The following is a 17,105-nucleotide window of genomic DNA, read 5'->3' on the forward strand; positions in this document are numbered from 1 at the left end:
AAGAGAGTCCATCAGTGAGTAAGTCCATTTGCAGGCCCTTTAAGGTGAATGCCTGGGATTCCAGCTGAACTCCATTTCACTCAGCCACAATCTTCTCTGGTTTTCACTTCCAGCTTTTGTGAGGACTTCCTTTCCTGCAACTAGATCTCTGGGTTGAGTAGCTTATGCGAGACTGGGACTCCTCACTCCTTTGGGGGGCCCTCCACAGCTGAGATATCTCTCCTAATTCTCAACCACTACATGTGGGTATGGGACCATCCTGTTCCTCATTCCTGCCCCACTACCAGTCTGGATGTGGCTTCTTCTCTATGTCCTTAGTTATAGGACTTCTGTTCAGCTAGACTTCAGGCAATTCTCAGTGATAGTTGTTCTGTAGTTTAGTTTCCTTGTGGTTGTGAGAGGAGACAAGCACAGCGTTTACCTACTACACCATCTTGACCAGAAATCAGTAATTTTTACTTTTTATGAAACCACCAAACTGTCTTCTGAAGTGGCTGTACCACTTTACATTCTCACCAGCAATGTATAAGGTTTCCAATTTTTCCACATCCTCACTAATACTGTTATTATCTGTCTTTTTGATTATAGCCCTCCTAGTGGGTGTGATGTGGTATCTCATTGTGCATTTAATTTGCATTTCCCTAATAACCAATGATTTTGAACATATTTTCATGTGCTTATTACCCAAAGGCACATTTCTAACAAAATGGAACTAAAAGTTCTTTTTAAAAAGTGCCAGAAACAAGCTTAAAGCTGAGTTTATTTTATTGTCATTAGTAAAAATAGTCACATAGGGTTAAAAAGATTGAATGATCGATCCATTCATTCATGAATTCATTTGTTTGTTTTATAAATAATTATGAGAGTCTTTATGTGCCTGGCACCGTGCTAGTTTCTGGAGGTGAAGCAATGAATAAGAATAAGCCCATCTTGGATCTTGGGGTTTACTCTCAGGAGAGATGACCCAGTCTCTGACTCAGGGATAGTAGGCACAGCAGGGTGAAGTGTCGGCCCTGAAAATGGGGTGGACAAGTCCACTTACTGAACAGTGAGCCCTCCTCTCTTCTCTGCTCAACTCCCAAGCAGGAAGTCAGAGGATTTCTTTCTGGAGAAATCAACCAACCCAAGAAAAGACCCTAAGACACTTTAGAGGTCCCCCAATGAAGCCACCCAGTACTTGATACAAACAGTGAATCCCACTACCCAGTAACCTCCCTCTGCGCAGAGAGCTTCTAATGAGATCTGAGTACTTTAAATATGAACAGAGAACCAAGGTTCATGGGATATTTGAGGAAAGTTTCTAACACCAAAGACAGAAATTATAACAGAGAAAGAGAATCCAAAAGAAATAGCTAAAACAATTAACAAGGTAAAACATTTAAAAAATCATACAAAATGGAAGAAAAATAATAGGCTCAAAGAGATACAGCAATGCATCCATGAAAACAAGGATAGGATATCATAGTCTAAAAATAGGAAATAGCTCCTGAAAAAAAAGGATATCAGAAATTAAATGCTCAATAAAAGCTGGAAGATAAAGTTACAGAAATTTTTCAGAAAGCAGCACAAAAACTGCAAAACAGAAGAAATAAAAAAAGTAAAGGACTGACTTAGAAGATGGTTCAATTCCTAATAGGAATTTCAACAATGACAACAAACACACACACACACACACACACACACACACACACACACACACACAAGAATAGAAAATGAAAGGAGGAAAATTTCCAAAGAATAATGGAAGAAAATATCCTAAAATCAAAGGCCATAGTTTTCAGATTGAAAGAACCCACTGAGTAACCAGCACAATAAATTAAAAAACACACACACACACAATTGTATGAAATTTCAGAACACAAGGAATAAAAAGCATTCTAAGAAAAGAAGAACAGAACCTGTCTTGCACAAAGGAGAAGAAATCAGAACAGTATTAACTTAGCACTGGAAACTAGAAGGGTCAGCAATGCCTCAAAATGCTGAAGAAAAATGATTTCCAACCCGGAATTCTACCCACCCAGACTATCAATCAAGCTCAAGAGAGAGAAATAAAAATAATTTTAGACATGCTAAGAACAAATTGGAGGTCAGAAGTTTGATATGAGCCTCACTGGGCTAAAATCAAGATCAGCAGGGCTGTGTTCCTTCTGGGGGCTCCAGGGTGAATCTGCTTCCTTGCCTTTTCCAGCCATGGAAGCCGCCTGCATTGCTTGGCCTGTGTCCCCTACCTGCATCTTCAAAGCCAGCAGCATAGCCTCTTCAAATCTCTGATTCTGACCCCCTTGCCTCTCTCATAAGAACCTTGTGATTACACTGGGCCCACATGAATAATCCAGGAAAGTCTCCCCATCTACAAATCCTTAATCACAGATGTAAAGTCCCCTCTGACAAGTAAGGTGTTATATCCCACAGGTCCCAGGGCCTAGGATGTGGACATTTTGGCAGGGGTGGGTGGGGGCATCATTCTGCCTATTATACAAAGCCTCACAATTTATATCTCCTGTGCATCCTTTCTCAAGAAGTTATGAGGACATGTTCCATTACAATATGGAAATAAACTAAAAAAGATGAAGACTTGAGGTCTAAATGAAGATGGGTAAAGAGAATTCCTGGGGAGGACAGGCCCAGGGTGACTGGTATCCAGCAACCTAAAGCACAACAGAGCCAGAAGATTCTAACAGATGCATCTACAAGTATAAAATGAAACCAACAGACTATGTGATATGTTTAAGTGTGCTCAGAGGTTTTAACTGCAGAGTCTTGAGATAGAATATAAATACATACTTAGAAAACTAAGCAAATAAAAAAACAGCAAATATAAGCTTCACAAAAACAGGAAAATTGTATAAGAAAGCAAATGTATATGGTACAACAGGGGGAAAAAAACAGGTACACATAACATTGAAAAATAACTCCCTAAATATAGTGAGATAACCATGTACACATAACTGTGACTGTATGTGTATGTGGAAAGAAGGGCTGAGAAACAAAAGAACTAAATTTTTATTTCCATAATGTGGAGTCAATAAATAATATCTAAAACTGAAAAATCTAGAAGTGGCAATATAATAAAATTTGTCAGAAATAGGAAGATAAATACCAGAAGAAATGGCTAAAAGAATGAAAGAAAAAGAATAATCCTAATTTATATACCATATGAAGATATATATTAAATATATATGTATATATCATATATGCATGTATTTGGAAGTTTTAAATGGAGTAGGAACTCAGCTGAGATACATCTGCTTACTCACCCCAGTGTTGAGAGGTCTGAGACTATTTAGTGGGTGAAGTAATATCAAATATGAGCCCCAAGGGGTTAGTAGCCATCAGCCAGGCAAAGGTCAAGGAGAAACATCATCTGGGTAGACTGGAAGGTTTGGGGCTGGATGACGGAAGGAGAGAGGAACAAGCATAGCCCTAGTGTGTCTGGATATCTTAGTCTGTTCAGGCTGCTAGAACAAAATACCAAACTAGATCGGTTATAAAAAACAAAAATTTAGTTCTGGAGGCTGGAAAGTCCAATATCAAGGTGCCAGCATGGTAATGTTCTTGTGAGGGTCCCCTTTCTGACTCATAGATGGTACCTTCTCACTATGTCCTCACAGAGTGGTAGGAGCAAGAGATTCCTCTGCAACCTCTTTGGTAAGGCACTAATCCCATTCACAAGGGCTTCATCTAATCACCTCCCAAAGGCCCTACCTTCTAATACTATAGTCTTTGGGAGTTACTTATGATTTTGCGGGGGACACAAACATTCAGACCATAGCACTGGGCAAGTGAAAATAGCTATCATGAATGGACTTTAGAGTATTGGGCATGGAGAGAGAGAGGAGCACCGAGAAATGAGCTAGAGATGTAGATGGGAGCAAGATCAGGAAGGGCCTAGCAGAGAGCCATTGATGCCTTTCATGAGGTAGCATCATGATCAAATGATCCTTTAGAAAGTTCTCGCCACACATTGTTGAGAACAGACAGGAGTGGAGGGCTCTGGGATCTCTTTTACAGAAGCTGTATCAGGTCTCCAACAGGCCTCCCAACTCTATCTCACTAGGACCTAGCAGGGCCAGAATTATTCATTAGCCTCCTGTGGCACTGACAACCTATGCTTTCCTGTGTTCCACAGGTGCTACATCACCCTCACCCAGTCTCTGCACCTGACCATGAGTGGGGCTCCAGCAGGACCTGCAGGCACAGGCAAGACAGAGACCACCAAGGACCTGGGCCGAGCTCTGGGCACCATGGTCTACGTGTTTAACTGTTCAGAGCAGATGGACTACAAGGTACAGGCCCAGCATTGGGAGGGACTAGTAACTGGGCAGTAGCCAAACCAGGAACCAAGTTTATCCATACCACCCTGGCCCAGCTCAGAGGCCCAGACAAGATTTTTGCTCCCTTCTTCACAGAAGACCTCTGGACCATTGATCCCCCTGGAGCTTGTTAAACTCCCTGTAAACATCAGCACCATGGAATCTGCTTCCACTGGTGAGGTTTGCAACTACAAATGGGTTACTTCACCTCTGAGGTTTTCCTATTATCATTTGTAAAATGAGGACGTTGAACATACATCCAAAGGCCTAAATTCCCTATCTGACCTAGAACTGCAGAAAGGCTCATAAGTGGCTAACATAAAGTCTTCACATAAAAATTATATTTATGCTTTTTTGTATCCCCCAGAATACCCACAAAGGCAAAATATTCTATACGAGCAGGTGTGACCTCTGAAGACAGACTAGATTAACCCCTACTTCTAACAAGAGATACCTACAAAAGACAAGTGCAAGGCTAATGTTCTACATTTAGGCACTCATCATTTTTACATTTTTAATGTATTCCAGGTTCTGTCTCAAAGAGAAAAGCAAAAGACCCCTTAGGTTACTTTTAGCTAACAATATTCTACTCACAACTAGTCCTTATATAGGTTCTTTTTTTAAAAATGTAGTAACAGATTGCCTGTCTCATTATTTTTATTTTATTTTACTGTATGTATTTTTGTAAACTGCCTTAAGTCCCTTTTGAGAACAGCATGGCATGTAAATAAATTTAGAGTAGAAAAAATAAAACAAATGCATTAAGAATATATTATATATTTATGTGTATAAATTCTGTGATATTTTGATTGCAAAATAAATTTAATTTAAAAATAATTTTAGAGTCTCCAAGATGACACTTGCAATTACCACATTTAGAGCACTTTAAATGAGATTTGCCTACTATAACTTTAATAATAATATTAGATGTAAAATTTTGCTGTGCAGAGAGTTGAAGAATTCTATAGCACCATGTTTTCTCATAGCAAGCAAATAAAATGAGGATTCAGACCCAAAATAGCTGTCTTCATCATAGTCTACACACTCTAAACTTTGGCATGGTTGCTTCTATTGATAAACACATTAAGGTAATGTTTCTTTTTAACTCAGGCTGGAAGAAGAAAGGTTTTTTTTTTCCATATAAAGAAATAAACTCAGCCTTAAAAATTACTTTAAGTTTCTAAATTCTTCTATAGTTGAGCAATGGCAGCACTGCTGAAATAAGTATAGTTTCCTAAGGGAACATTCTAGAAGACACACTCTTTAGATGTAGAAGACCTGGTGTATTGATTGAAGAAAATCAGCCAATTTCTTTGAAGTCATGCCTAACATAGCAAACAGGAAGAGATGAGTTGACCCCATGGCCAGGAGTCACTAAGGCCCTTTTACCCAATTCTTTCAAACCTATTATTGAATCCTGACCCCACCAATTCCCCTATGAGTACAGGGTGAGAGGAGGAGTCTGTCTTTAGTTTGTTTGAACAGTGAGCAAAGCTTCAGTCATATAAGTCTAGATTAGACACAAATCAAATCTGAGGGCCATAGGTATAGCCAGTGAAGCACACAAAAAGGAAGGTGATTTCTCCCTCAACACCAATATCCTTTGTAGCTAAACAGCCTCATTAAGCTATTCACAAACCTCTTCTTCCCTTTGTTGTCTAGCAATTCAGAATTATTTTTATCACAAAGCACAATCCAGCAGTCAAGTTAATTTGAGTATCACCATTGCTTGGCATGTATTGGGCATTACTGAAGGATACCAAAAAGAGAGAGAGAGAGAGAGAGACAGACAGACAGACAGACAGACAGACAGAGAGGAGAGATAGATAGATGATAGATGATAGACAGATAGATATAGATGATAAATAGATGATAGATATATACATAGATAGATACACAGATATATAGATAAAGTGTAACCTAATCCATTTGGAGAGACAAGAAAGACATATGAAATAATTAGGGGAGATATCAGGCAGCATGAGTGCTGATGTGTGTTCCGCAAACTCTGAGCCCTGGAATATACCACAGTGGAGGGAGAGTCACAAAGCGTGCTAGTCAGGAAAGACATTGTGGAAGATATGAGACCTGAAGCTGTTTAAGGTTTGGGTGAGTGCCCAATAGGACATGTGACATTTGAACACAACCAAACCCTTTAAAATGTCAGCTTTAAAGACATGACCAAGTTCTATATGCAGTTGATGTCCTTCCCTTACCCCTCATTCTGATTTCACCCCTGAACTCTCCTCACAGGGCTTGGCTAGGTTGTGGAGAGGAATACAGTGAGAGTCAGAAAGAACTGCCATGCACTTCATGAGGCATCATTCTGATGTATTGTTCATGATACTCACAGAGAACAAGCTAGAAATAAACTTGGATCAATGGCTGAGTACATTAGAGTAGATCAGAGAATTGGATAAGATGGGAGATAAGGTTGAATAAAGAGGGGAGAGACACAAAGCCACTTGAGAGAATCTGACCTTGAAGTGGTGGGCTACAGAAAGACCCTACAGGCTTCAAAACAGAGTAGGACCATGATGAAAACAAATAGTATTTAAATAAGACTCCTTGGATAGCCAGATGAATGGATACAGGAAGAGACTGGAAGGAAAGAAAAATTTTGTTAAGAACATTGTAGTCATTCAGACCAGAGAGGGTGAAGAGCCAGATAATGAGATAGTAAAAATGGAAAAGAAGGAATGAGTCTTAAAAAAATTAAATAATACCTAGTGAACGTAGGAAAGAGTGGGAGGTGAAACAAAGTGGAATTAAAGAAGAGAGTTTGGGCTGTAGTCAAGGAACCTCACAATCCTTTGTCATAGGAATTATATTAGGAGGCATCAGGTAATAGGGTGGACACTTAACAATGTGGCAACATGGGAAAATGGGAAAGTTATTGCTTTACTTTATTAGTGCTGATTGGAAAACCTGTAGAACTAACCACTTTCTCTGGAAATAGTTGCAGTTTTAGTGCTAACATATTCTTTATATTATAGCAGCAATACTTTCTCCCTTGACCTCATTTTGGAGAGACTATTGCTGAAACATCAAGTGGTTTTGAACCTGAAAGTATCTAGATTCTTTTTGACCTTTATGTAGCATCAACACTATGGAACACGCACTCCTTGAGACTGTTGATTTCTGAAACATTATGTTCTACAATTCTCCTAACTCTGATCTGGCCTTCTCAATTTCATTTTCTGATTCTCTTTTATGGTTCAAGTTTTACCTGGGTACTGATGATGCCCAAATTTATCTTCCAGCTTTGCTTGGGTTCTAGTACAATGGTTTCCATTTCGATGCCCTTCTCTCATACTTAACACTCTCTTCTAAGGCCATTCCTAGTGACTTCTGTCTTCGTTCTGGCCAGATTTCTCTTCCCATTAATACAAATAATCTCATTTTTCTCTGTGGTCCAGGGTTTGGAAAACTTGAGACATATTGATTGCTTCATATCGTTCCTTCCAGAGTTCTAATCAGTCACCAATGTTGATTCTTCCTTCAGCAGGCCTCTTGCTTCCAGATCTTTGCCTCTATTCTTATTTCCTTTATCGTAGCCCAGAAACTCCCCATTTTATAGCAAGGCAACCATTGTACTATTGTGGTGGGGTCAAAAATAGAGTTCTGGAGTTCTACTCAGGGCCTCAGGGAATAAATTGTGGGGGTGACATGTATCCACTTATGAAAACTCTACTTTTTTTTCTGTTTAATGTATTGGATTTCCACTTAGGATATAAAGCTTTAAAAAGCTTCCCAAACCACTGTTAATATGGGAAACCCTAGATTTTGATTCTTGAACTTCCGCATAACTACTTAACTATTTGTGAAATTTGACAGGTATCTATTATTATCTCAAATATAATAACAGATATAACTATATATCTCAAATATAATAATAAAATATATTTCTCAAATAATGTATATATATACATATGTATGTATGTATATATGTGTATGTATATATATTCATGAATGCAATTGTAAGATCCAGCTTTAGGATTGTTTTGAACACACAAACACAATTCCTGGAATTTATTTTACCTCTTCAGAGATAACGACTTCTCAATATGACCACATCACCCTTATTTTAAGACTTCAAAAAAAAAGACTTCAGTGGGATTTATTACTATCTGATAGTTTCTTATTTTTCCATCATCTCTGTTTTCCCCACTAGAATATATAGCCCCATGAAAATAGGGGATTTGTCTCCCTTGTTCACTGCTAATTCCTCATGACTTGGACAATTCCCGGCACATAGTACATGTTCAAAAAGTATTTGCTGAATGAAGGCGAATAATTTAATTTAAAGAGCTTAATAAATAGTGGGGTTTATTCTTCCCTCCCTTTTCAAAGTCTGCCCCATGCACAACTTAGCTTATGAATGCAGATTCGTTCTTCTAAAATGTTGGTTCAATCATGTTTTCTCTGTTTCAAACCTCCAAAGATCCCTTATAATAATTCAAGATTTTTCAGAACCATGACCTCCTTTAGTAATTCAACTTTGCAGCCAAAATGCTCTTTTATTTTTCTCTGGAAACATGATTTTGCTCATCCTTTATCCATAATCTTCCCTCTTCCTGGAAACCCCTTCCATTCTACCTACATGGATACTGTTATCCTATTTAGCCAGCATTCTCAATGTATGTTTTGAAGATACCATACAGTTCTGTGAGAAACCAATATTCCATGTCTTCTGACTTCTATGTTCTTTTCTCTACACTAATGTTTTCCAGAGTGCATTTTGAGAAAACCAGGAAAAAAATTCTAGCCACATAACAAAATTAACTAATTAATTTTGGAGGACTTCTCGGTGCCCTTAAAATACTAACATATATTATAAATTGACAAAAATGAACAGTTATAGAATGTGGTGTTTCCCAAGGCTTTTTGGTGCGTCACTAAAAAGCCTTGTCTTCAAGGAGCATTTCCATATTTAGCATTCCATGAAATAAACTTTGGAAAGTGCTATTGTAATGCTATTTGAAATTCATTCCTTTAGCAAACTGATCATTCGAGAGCACTTTGACCCACCCCTCTCTGAACTCCATAACATTCGTAGTCTATATTATCCATTGAAATCACTGCTCATGTAGCAATTTACTTGTTTTATTTGTGTACCTTGTCTCCAAACCTAACCAAAAGTTCTTACAGAGATTGAGCCTCCATGTCAGGCACATGAGCTATGCACATAACTGTCAAAAAAATATCCATTCAGTAAATGAATGGTATTTTCTAGTGTTTGCATTTTCCTAGCACTTTAATGAATTCTCCTCATAATGATGAGAGTATCTCCCAGTAACTTGTCCTTTATATTGCTCCATGGTTTACTAGTTCATGTTGAATGCCCAGGATGACTTTTATTTTTAGGACAGATATATACCATCTTCCCTCTGAAATTCCTTCTTTGCTCTCATTTGAAAGATTTACCTGTATTTTATTTTCTATAGATGTTCTCACTTCCTAACCCCATCTCTAGCTTCCTATCACTCTGGGAAACCTGAGTATTTGGGCATGGGTTTAAAGATACAGACATAAAATTTTTCATAAGCACATGTGAAAGGCTGAGTAGAAGGTCTTTTGTATGTATGGTGCAAAAAAGAATAATATTTTATTCATTTCCTGAAATTTTGAAAGCTACAGAATCAACAGTAATGCAAGCCTGATGACATTTTAAAGGGATTTTGTTCTAAGTTCCTTGAAAAGGTCCTGTTTGATCCTGTGACTTATATTGGCACCCATGGCCATCAAAAATTTAATTGTTCTTGAAATTTGAATACAAGTTTCTAATCTTGTGGTTAGAAACCACAGTGGTCTTTAGAGTTTTGGAAGTATCTATAATAAAGAGGATGAAAAATAACTTAGATGTATATTGATAAGCCTAATACTGATAGTAATTTAACCTTTGTACATTTCATCACAGTCTTGCGGCAACATCTATAAAGGCCTCGCTCAGACTGGTGCCTGGGGCTGTTTTGATGAATTTAATCGAATCTCTGTGGAGGTCCTGTCGGTGGTGGCAGTACAGGTATGGGGGCCAGAAGTTGGTGGGAGCCCTGTGGTCTTCATGCCAAGCACTGTAGCAGTCCACACTCTCTTGTTTTCAACCCCATCCCCATCCATTTTTTTTGTCTCCCTCCCACCTTGCACTTCATGCCCCTTTCTCCACCCTCTGAAATCAGGCCCAAGTGCAGGATGTGGGTAAGTCTGTGCCAGTGTGGATCCACTTACTGGCAGTGGGACTCCCATTTTCTCCTCCATAAAAGCGGAATAAAGAACAGCTTTCTCATCTGTTTCTTTGGGATGAGAAAAGGATCAAACAAGGTGGCGAAGCCTAGCTCCTTAGAAGCGTCATAAGCTTTGGAAATTGTCAAACGGGGGCTTGCTTAAAATTGGGGTCTGCCATTTCCTGAGAGTCTGGGCAAGTTGCTCCACCTTTCTCAGCCAAATTCATTTAATAAGGTGAGGATTACAGTGTGAATGTTGTTGAATGGAAGAAGTAATTTTTTGGTCAGATTTTGTGTAAGCATATGCCTCTTGTCTTTCGAATCACCCAGAAAGCTCTTATTTTAAGAGCACCTACGATATGGTAAGTGCCGTTGTGCTCAAGACTAGGCTGAAGGGTCCCTGGTTCAATAGGACATGATCCCTGCAAAACTTGAGTTCTCGAGACAGACATGAGTACTAGAAGTGATTTGAATTCTGACTCAAAGTATAGGACAAGACTGCTAGACAGGTTATCTTAAAGACAGACCTTAAAAGGATGGAGAATATTTAAATTTGGGCAAGGATCCCAAAGACAGTGGGAGCTGCAGAAGACTGGGGAGAGGAAAGTGAACAAAACTTTATTGAAAATCTATTCTGTACCAGATACTTCTCATATATCATCTGTTATACCTTTTATCTTACATTATCTCTTACATCTCTTATATCCCAACAGTCTTATGAGACACTATTATCATCTATCTATCTATCTATCTATCTATCTATCTATCTATCTATCTGCATATATATGTATATGTGTACATATATGTATATGTGTACATATATGTATATGTATATATGTTCATACATATGTCTGTATATACATATAGGATTTCAACCCAACATCCACAATGATGTTGACTGGTTGCAGGTTTGGACACAGATCTGGTGTAGAGGAGGTAAAATGCTAGAGAGAAAATAAAGCTAGAGAGGCAGGTTTAAACCAAATAGTAGACAGACTTAAATGCCACGATGTGCATTATACCTTCTTCAGTAGGCAACAAGGAACCCCTGGAAATTTCTGAAAGGGACATTACCCCTTTACTTGGCAGTGGTTTTAAGGAGGTACTGGGCAGTGAGAGATCCGTGGCTATAGTCATGTCAGAGCTCTCTCATGGGGTCCTGATAGCTGTGAAGGCCTAAACAGAAGTCTGCCAACCTCCCTAAAGCCCTCTCCCAATCACCACAGAGAAACATATCCTTTGCTAGCACCTGTTCCTGTGTTTCTCTCCGTAACCTGAGTCCCCTCATTTCCCGCTAGGGGAAGCCTGTGGTCTCAGAGCCTCCCACCCCCTCTTGCTTCAACAAAGCAAAGCAAATGTCAAGGTACCATACAGTGATAAAAGCTGTGGTGAAGTCTTAGAACAGTTGCATGTCTGGTGTTTCTACTTTGTGCCCACACATTGTACAGTCAAAAATAGTTTAATTTTCCTCTTATTGTTTGCTTTTATTTCTAAAGCAATATGTATGCAAAATGAAAAAAGAAAACTGGATTTTTTGGTTTCTATAGGCCTTCTGTTTAAATTTTTATGTCCAGATAACAAGGAAAAAGTTTAGCTTAACTGACATTTTTTTAGGCAAGTATATTGGATTGTGATAGTTATTGATATGTGTAAAGCACTTAAAACAAAGCCCTACATATAGTAGAAAGTCAATAAATTAGTCTCTGTGATGATGATAAGGAGGATGAGGATGAAGATGAGGATGAGGATGAGGATTAGGATGATGATGATGGTGGTGATGCTGGTGGTGCTGATAGTGGTGGTGATGACAGTGATGCAGATGGTGATCATGGTGATGTTGGTGGTGATGGTGGTAATGTTGGTGATGGTCGTGATATTGATGGGGGTTGTGATGATGATGGTGATAATGGTGGTCATGTAGTGGCGATGATGATAATGATGATGGTGGTGATGCTGGTGATGATATGGTGATGATGATGGTGATGATAGTGATTATAATGATGGTGGTGGTTATGGTGGTAATAACGATGATGATGGTTGTGAAGATGATGGTCATGATGATGTTGTGAGTGATAGTGGTGGTGAAGATGATTGTTATCATTATTACCTGGACACTGCAATCAATAGGTTAAAGAGAAGTGAAAGGATAGGATACATAGGGCAGAGAAGGAGGATCTACACTCTGGTCTCACCAATATTCTCTACACCCTTCACTTCTCAGCTGGTCCAGCCTCAGCTATCTTAACAAACTTAACAGTGTCCTAATTTATGAGATAATGCCCCAAAGTCATTGTCCCTAATGGATAATAGACATCGAATTTGCCTTTTTTGAAACTGTCCAACATGAGTTCAGTAATGGATTCTCCAAGACCAGTTCCCTTTTGCTTCTGAAATTAAATGAAATAAGTTCAGTCTGGAATTCCATGATGCTTTTACACTCCAGTCTAGGAACAGACCTATAGGAGACATTCTCAAGAAAGTGGTCTGACAGCAGCCTGGGTAAAATCTGAGCTGATAACATTTAAAAACATTCTCATCCAAGGGGAAAATTTTACTTAATTATTCACATAGTAGTTCAGGGCGACATATTGGTTCAGAAGGCACATCAGCATTGGCACTTTCTCCCTTGCCCTCCCTTTCCTTCTCTGCCTTTCCTCCTCTCTCCTCCTTGACCATCTGTGCTCCTCTTCCTAGTAATTTCTACAAAAGTGAGCATGCTTCAGTATCCTTGTACCTGGATATTATTATGTCTCTGTCAAATTGGTCAAGCAGAATTGCATATCCAATTAGGGAAAAGCAGGGCAATTCAAGAGCAATTACTCTGCTATTTTTAAAACGTATAAGTTACCACAGTACTTATCTTTTTTTCAGAATTTTGCTATTACCGCTGCAATCAGCTCGCTAGGCCTTGTGTTATCTGGCCTGAGGACACGCTCCACCAGGGCACACTCCACCGCCCTATACCTCTATCCTCTTGTTCCCCTACACATTCTCTGGCCAAGCATCCTTGCCAATTCATTCCCTTCTGAGGCGGGAAGCAGCTAGAAGCAGTAGATCAGTCAGCAAGGACTTGGGAGCCCACCATAGCAGTGTTCCAAGTACTCAAGGTGCTGAACAAATGCTAGAGTTTCAGAACCAAGGGACCCTCCCATGTAATGCCCTTCATAGAAGAGCTTAAGGTATAGTGTAAAAACACAGAAATATTTTTTAAAATATAAAAAGTGATGAGTGGGTTGTACTTCCTGAAGGCAGCAGATGCCAGTCTGCCACTGCAGAGAGAACTGGGGAATAAATCATGCAGGATTTTAATAACACATGGCATTTTGCAGCAAAGGCTGGAAGAGAGAATGACCACAGGGGACCATAGAATGGGCCACTTTTTTAGAATGAAAGGATCAAAGTAGTGTGGTGAAAAAGCTTAAAGGATTCATGTAGCTAGAGCTAACTAATAACCTCTTAAAGTTTATCACCTGCAGAGAGTTAATATGACTTTAATACTTTGTGAATGCATCTGATGCAGGGCTCTAGCCTGGGTGGGAGGATATAGGGGTGGAACCCTCCATAATCACCGACTTCTAGTCTTTGGAGGGAAAGATACCTTTCTGAAGATATCAAAGCAAACCCCCATGGTCAGAAAAGCACACATGGCTTATGCGTATTACAGGATTGATCATTGAAATCTGGCCTGTGATATAGAGAAGTAAAACTTATACATACATCTAAAATATAAGGCAGAAAGTAAGCTCCATTAGAGAGGTGCAGTTAAAGGCCTTAGAGGCTGGAAAGGGAAAGTGAACTCATCTGGTTAGGGCAGTGGTAGGTTATGAAATTGGTGTGGAAGAGTGAGTCTGGTGGCAAGGACACTTAACTGGCCACCAGATGTCCTGAGAATGGACAGTTGAATGGTGTTATCTAGCTCTATGTTATTGAAGCTGTGGACCAGCAGTGTAAGCATCCCCTGGGAACTTGTTAGAAATGCACACCCTTAGACCCAGTCCAGATCTGCTGAAACAGAATCTGCATTTTCACAAGATGCCAGTGATTCGTATGCAAAATAAAGTTGCAGATGTGCTGCCTGGCACAGTAATCTCACCCCTGGCTGCACATTAGAGTTGCCTGGGCAAGTCTGAAAAATGATAATGCACGAATATAGTCTCCACCCCCAAAGATTCTGATTTTATTGGTCTGAGGCAGGACCTGAGCATTGAGTTAAATAAATAACAAACAAAAAAATAAATAAAAATTAAAAAAAATAAAACCTTCTCACATAGTTTTTATGTTCTGCAAACTTTGAAAACCAGAGCTGAGAGGGAAATTGCCAGGTAAGGAAACTATCTTAAGGACTGTGAAGCTTGGTTTCACATCAAGACCCACAAGATTGAGCCTGACTGATCCAAGTCAGTGGGCTGCAGGAACAAGTCCTCTCCAAGGCAGGTGGTTAGAAGGGAATGGAAGCCTCAGGCTCATCAGAGAGAGGGAGGGGGTCAGTCTGCAGCTATGAACAGGGACACCTGGGCAGAAGCAAGTGTGAGTGGAAATCCAAGAACTGACTGCACTGCAGTGGTTCTTGAACTTTAGCATGTACCAAAAGCACCTAGAGGGCTTATTACAACAAGTCTGGCTGGATACCACCCCCAGAATTTCTGATTTGGTTAATCTGGGTTGGGGCTAAGAATTTGCATGAGAATTTGGTGGGACCTAGGGACACAAGCTATGGAATGGTAGACAAGTCACTTACATCTTCTTGGCCTCAATTTGTAAAATGTTTGGTCCAGATCATAGTTTCTCAACTTTGGCACTATCAATGTCTTGGGCCTGATAATTCTTTGTTGTAAGGATTTGTCCTATGCATTGTATGATGTTTAGCAGTACCCCTGGCCTCTACTCACAAGATGCTAGCAGCAACCTCCCCACTAGCTGTGACAACAGAAATATCTTGACACATGGTCAAATGTTCCTTCAGGTGGACAGGTGCAAAATCACCCCCAGTTGAGAGCACTGGTTTCTACATAGCTTTCCATTTTTGTTTGTTTTGTTTAATGGGTGGCAAAAGCACCTTTTCTTATTTTGTGGAAACTTATGCCTCCAATTTACAACCAACTTGATTATTTTCAGAGAAATACAAATTATTCTGAAAACATGTATATTTGATGAAGAGCTGGCACCAGTACTCCTTCTGGCAGAACACAATTTGGGGAAGTATCTCAAGGTATATGCTTTGGCACTAAATGGCCTGGTTTTTAACTCCAGTTGCCTACTTACCCACTGTTAGATATCGGGAAAATATCTTTTTTCTTTTCTTTTAACTTTTTATTTTAAACAAATTCTAGAATTATTGAAAAGTTGCAAAAATAGTATAGAGAGTTCCCACATACCTTCCCTCACTGTCTCTTATGTTGACATCTTATATAACTATAGCACAGTTTCTTAATTACTTTCTGCCTCAGTTTTCTCATTTATTAAATGAAGACCCATCCATCTCATACAGCTGTTGAGAAGACTGAATGGGATAATTCATGTAAAATACTCAGAATATTACCTAGTACATATCAAGTGCTCAGTAAATGTCAGTGTTATTTTGTTGTAATTCCCTATGACTTTAAAATCTCCAAAAATGTTGAGTTTTTAATGGAGAAACAGACTTCCCTAACTGAGTAGTATACATGGCAACCTTAGATATCCATCTCTGCCTACCTGTATATGTACCTCCACCTGGTCAGGCTTGCAGTTTAGTTCACATGGTTCCAGTCCACCTGCTTCTCCCCCTGGCATCCTGAAGGACCCCTTTATCAGATCTTCCTGGATCTTGATCACTGTTTCCTTCCAATGGCTTGTTCCTGGACCTCAGTTGCTGAGAAGGCAATGAGAAAATGTCAACAGAAGTCTCCTATTTCAAAGAAGCCAGGCTAACAGGACATAGTATTTGCACTGATGTTCTACTGTTAACTGTATCCTCAAGTCTGTTCAACACTTCCCCTCAAGGGCCCCCCTAAAGAAGTTACACAAAAGCACAGATGCTACTGATGCTACTTTCTGGGCCTTGGTGTTGCCAAAGGGAATACTGGGTCCAAGCGAACAGCAGAAAAGGCTTTCACTTTTGCCTCTCCCCAGAGATATCAAGCAACTTGTAAATGGTAATTAATCTCACCTCCTCACTCCATAACAAGGTGAATACTAAGTATATTTTATAGATGAGAAGACTGAGACCAAAGGAACAAATCCAGCCTTTACAACTCATATAGCTTGCAGGGTAGTGAGAGGCTACTTGGCAGAGCTGTGCCACTTGGCTGTGAGTGCCACAAGAACCAGCAGAACTTGATCTTTGGCCAGCGTGAGTGTTGAAGACCACCTCTGCCAGAAAGGCATTGACAGTCTACACATAGAAAAGATGTTTCAATCTCAAACTAATTGCTTAGAGCTCAAATGCATTCAGTCATTAGAGCTTCACTTTGGGAAAAGAGCTGAATCCTAATTGTAGAACTGTCACATGTCTGGCAAATTCTGTCCTTCCAGGCACTGGAAAAAGCCTTGCCCAGCTTGCCCAGTTTGAGATGGTGAGATGGTCCAG

At 39.5% G+C, this 17,105-nt stretch overlaps 1 protein-coding gene across 3 annotated transcripts in view; it reads left to right on the plus strand.

The window, feature by feature from the left end:
* The window catches only part of DNAH9 (dynein axonemal heavy chain 9), a 310,371-nt gene that overhangs the window by 107,535 nt on the left and 185,731 nt on the right, over positions 1-17,105 (plus strand). For all 3 annotated transcript variants that reach the window (XM_039847368.1, XM_039847369.1, XM_039847370.1), the window contains 2 exons: positions 4,130-4,286; positions 10,234-10,338. In XM_039847368.1, the coding sequence (XP_039703302.1) occupies positions 4,130-4,286; positions 10,234-10,338 (262 nt within the window). The remainder of the gene's footprint in view (positions 1-4,129; positions 4,287-10,233; positions 10,339-17,105) is intronic.

This window comes from Pteropus medius, unplaced genomic scaffold (assembly GCF_902729225.1).
Source record: "Pteropus medius unplaced genomic scaffold, Ma_sr-lr_union100, whole genome shotgun sequence".
Taxonomy (NCBI): Eukaryota; Metazoa; Chordata; class Mammalia; order Chiroptera; family Pteropodidae; genus Pteropus; species Pteropus medius.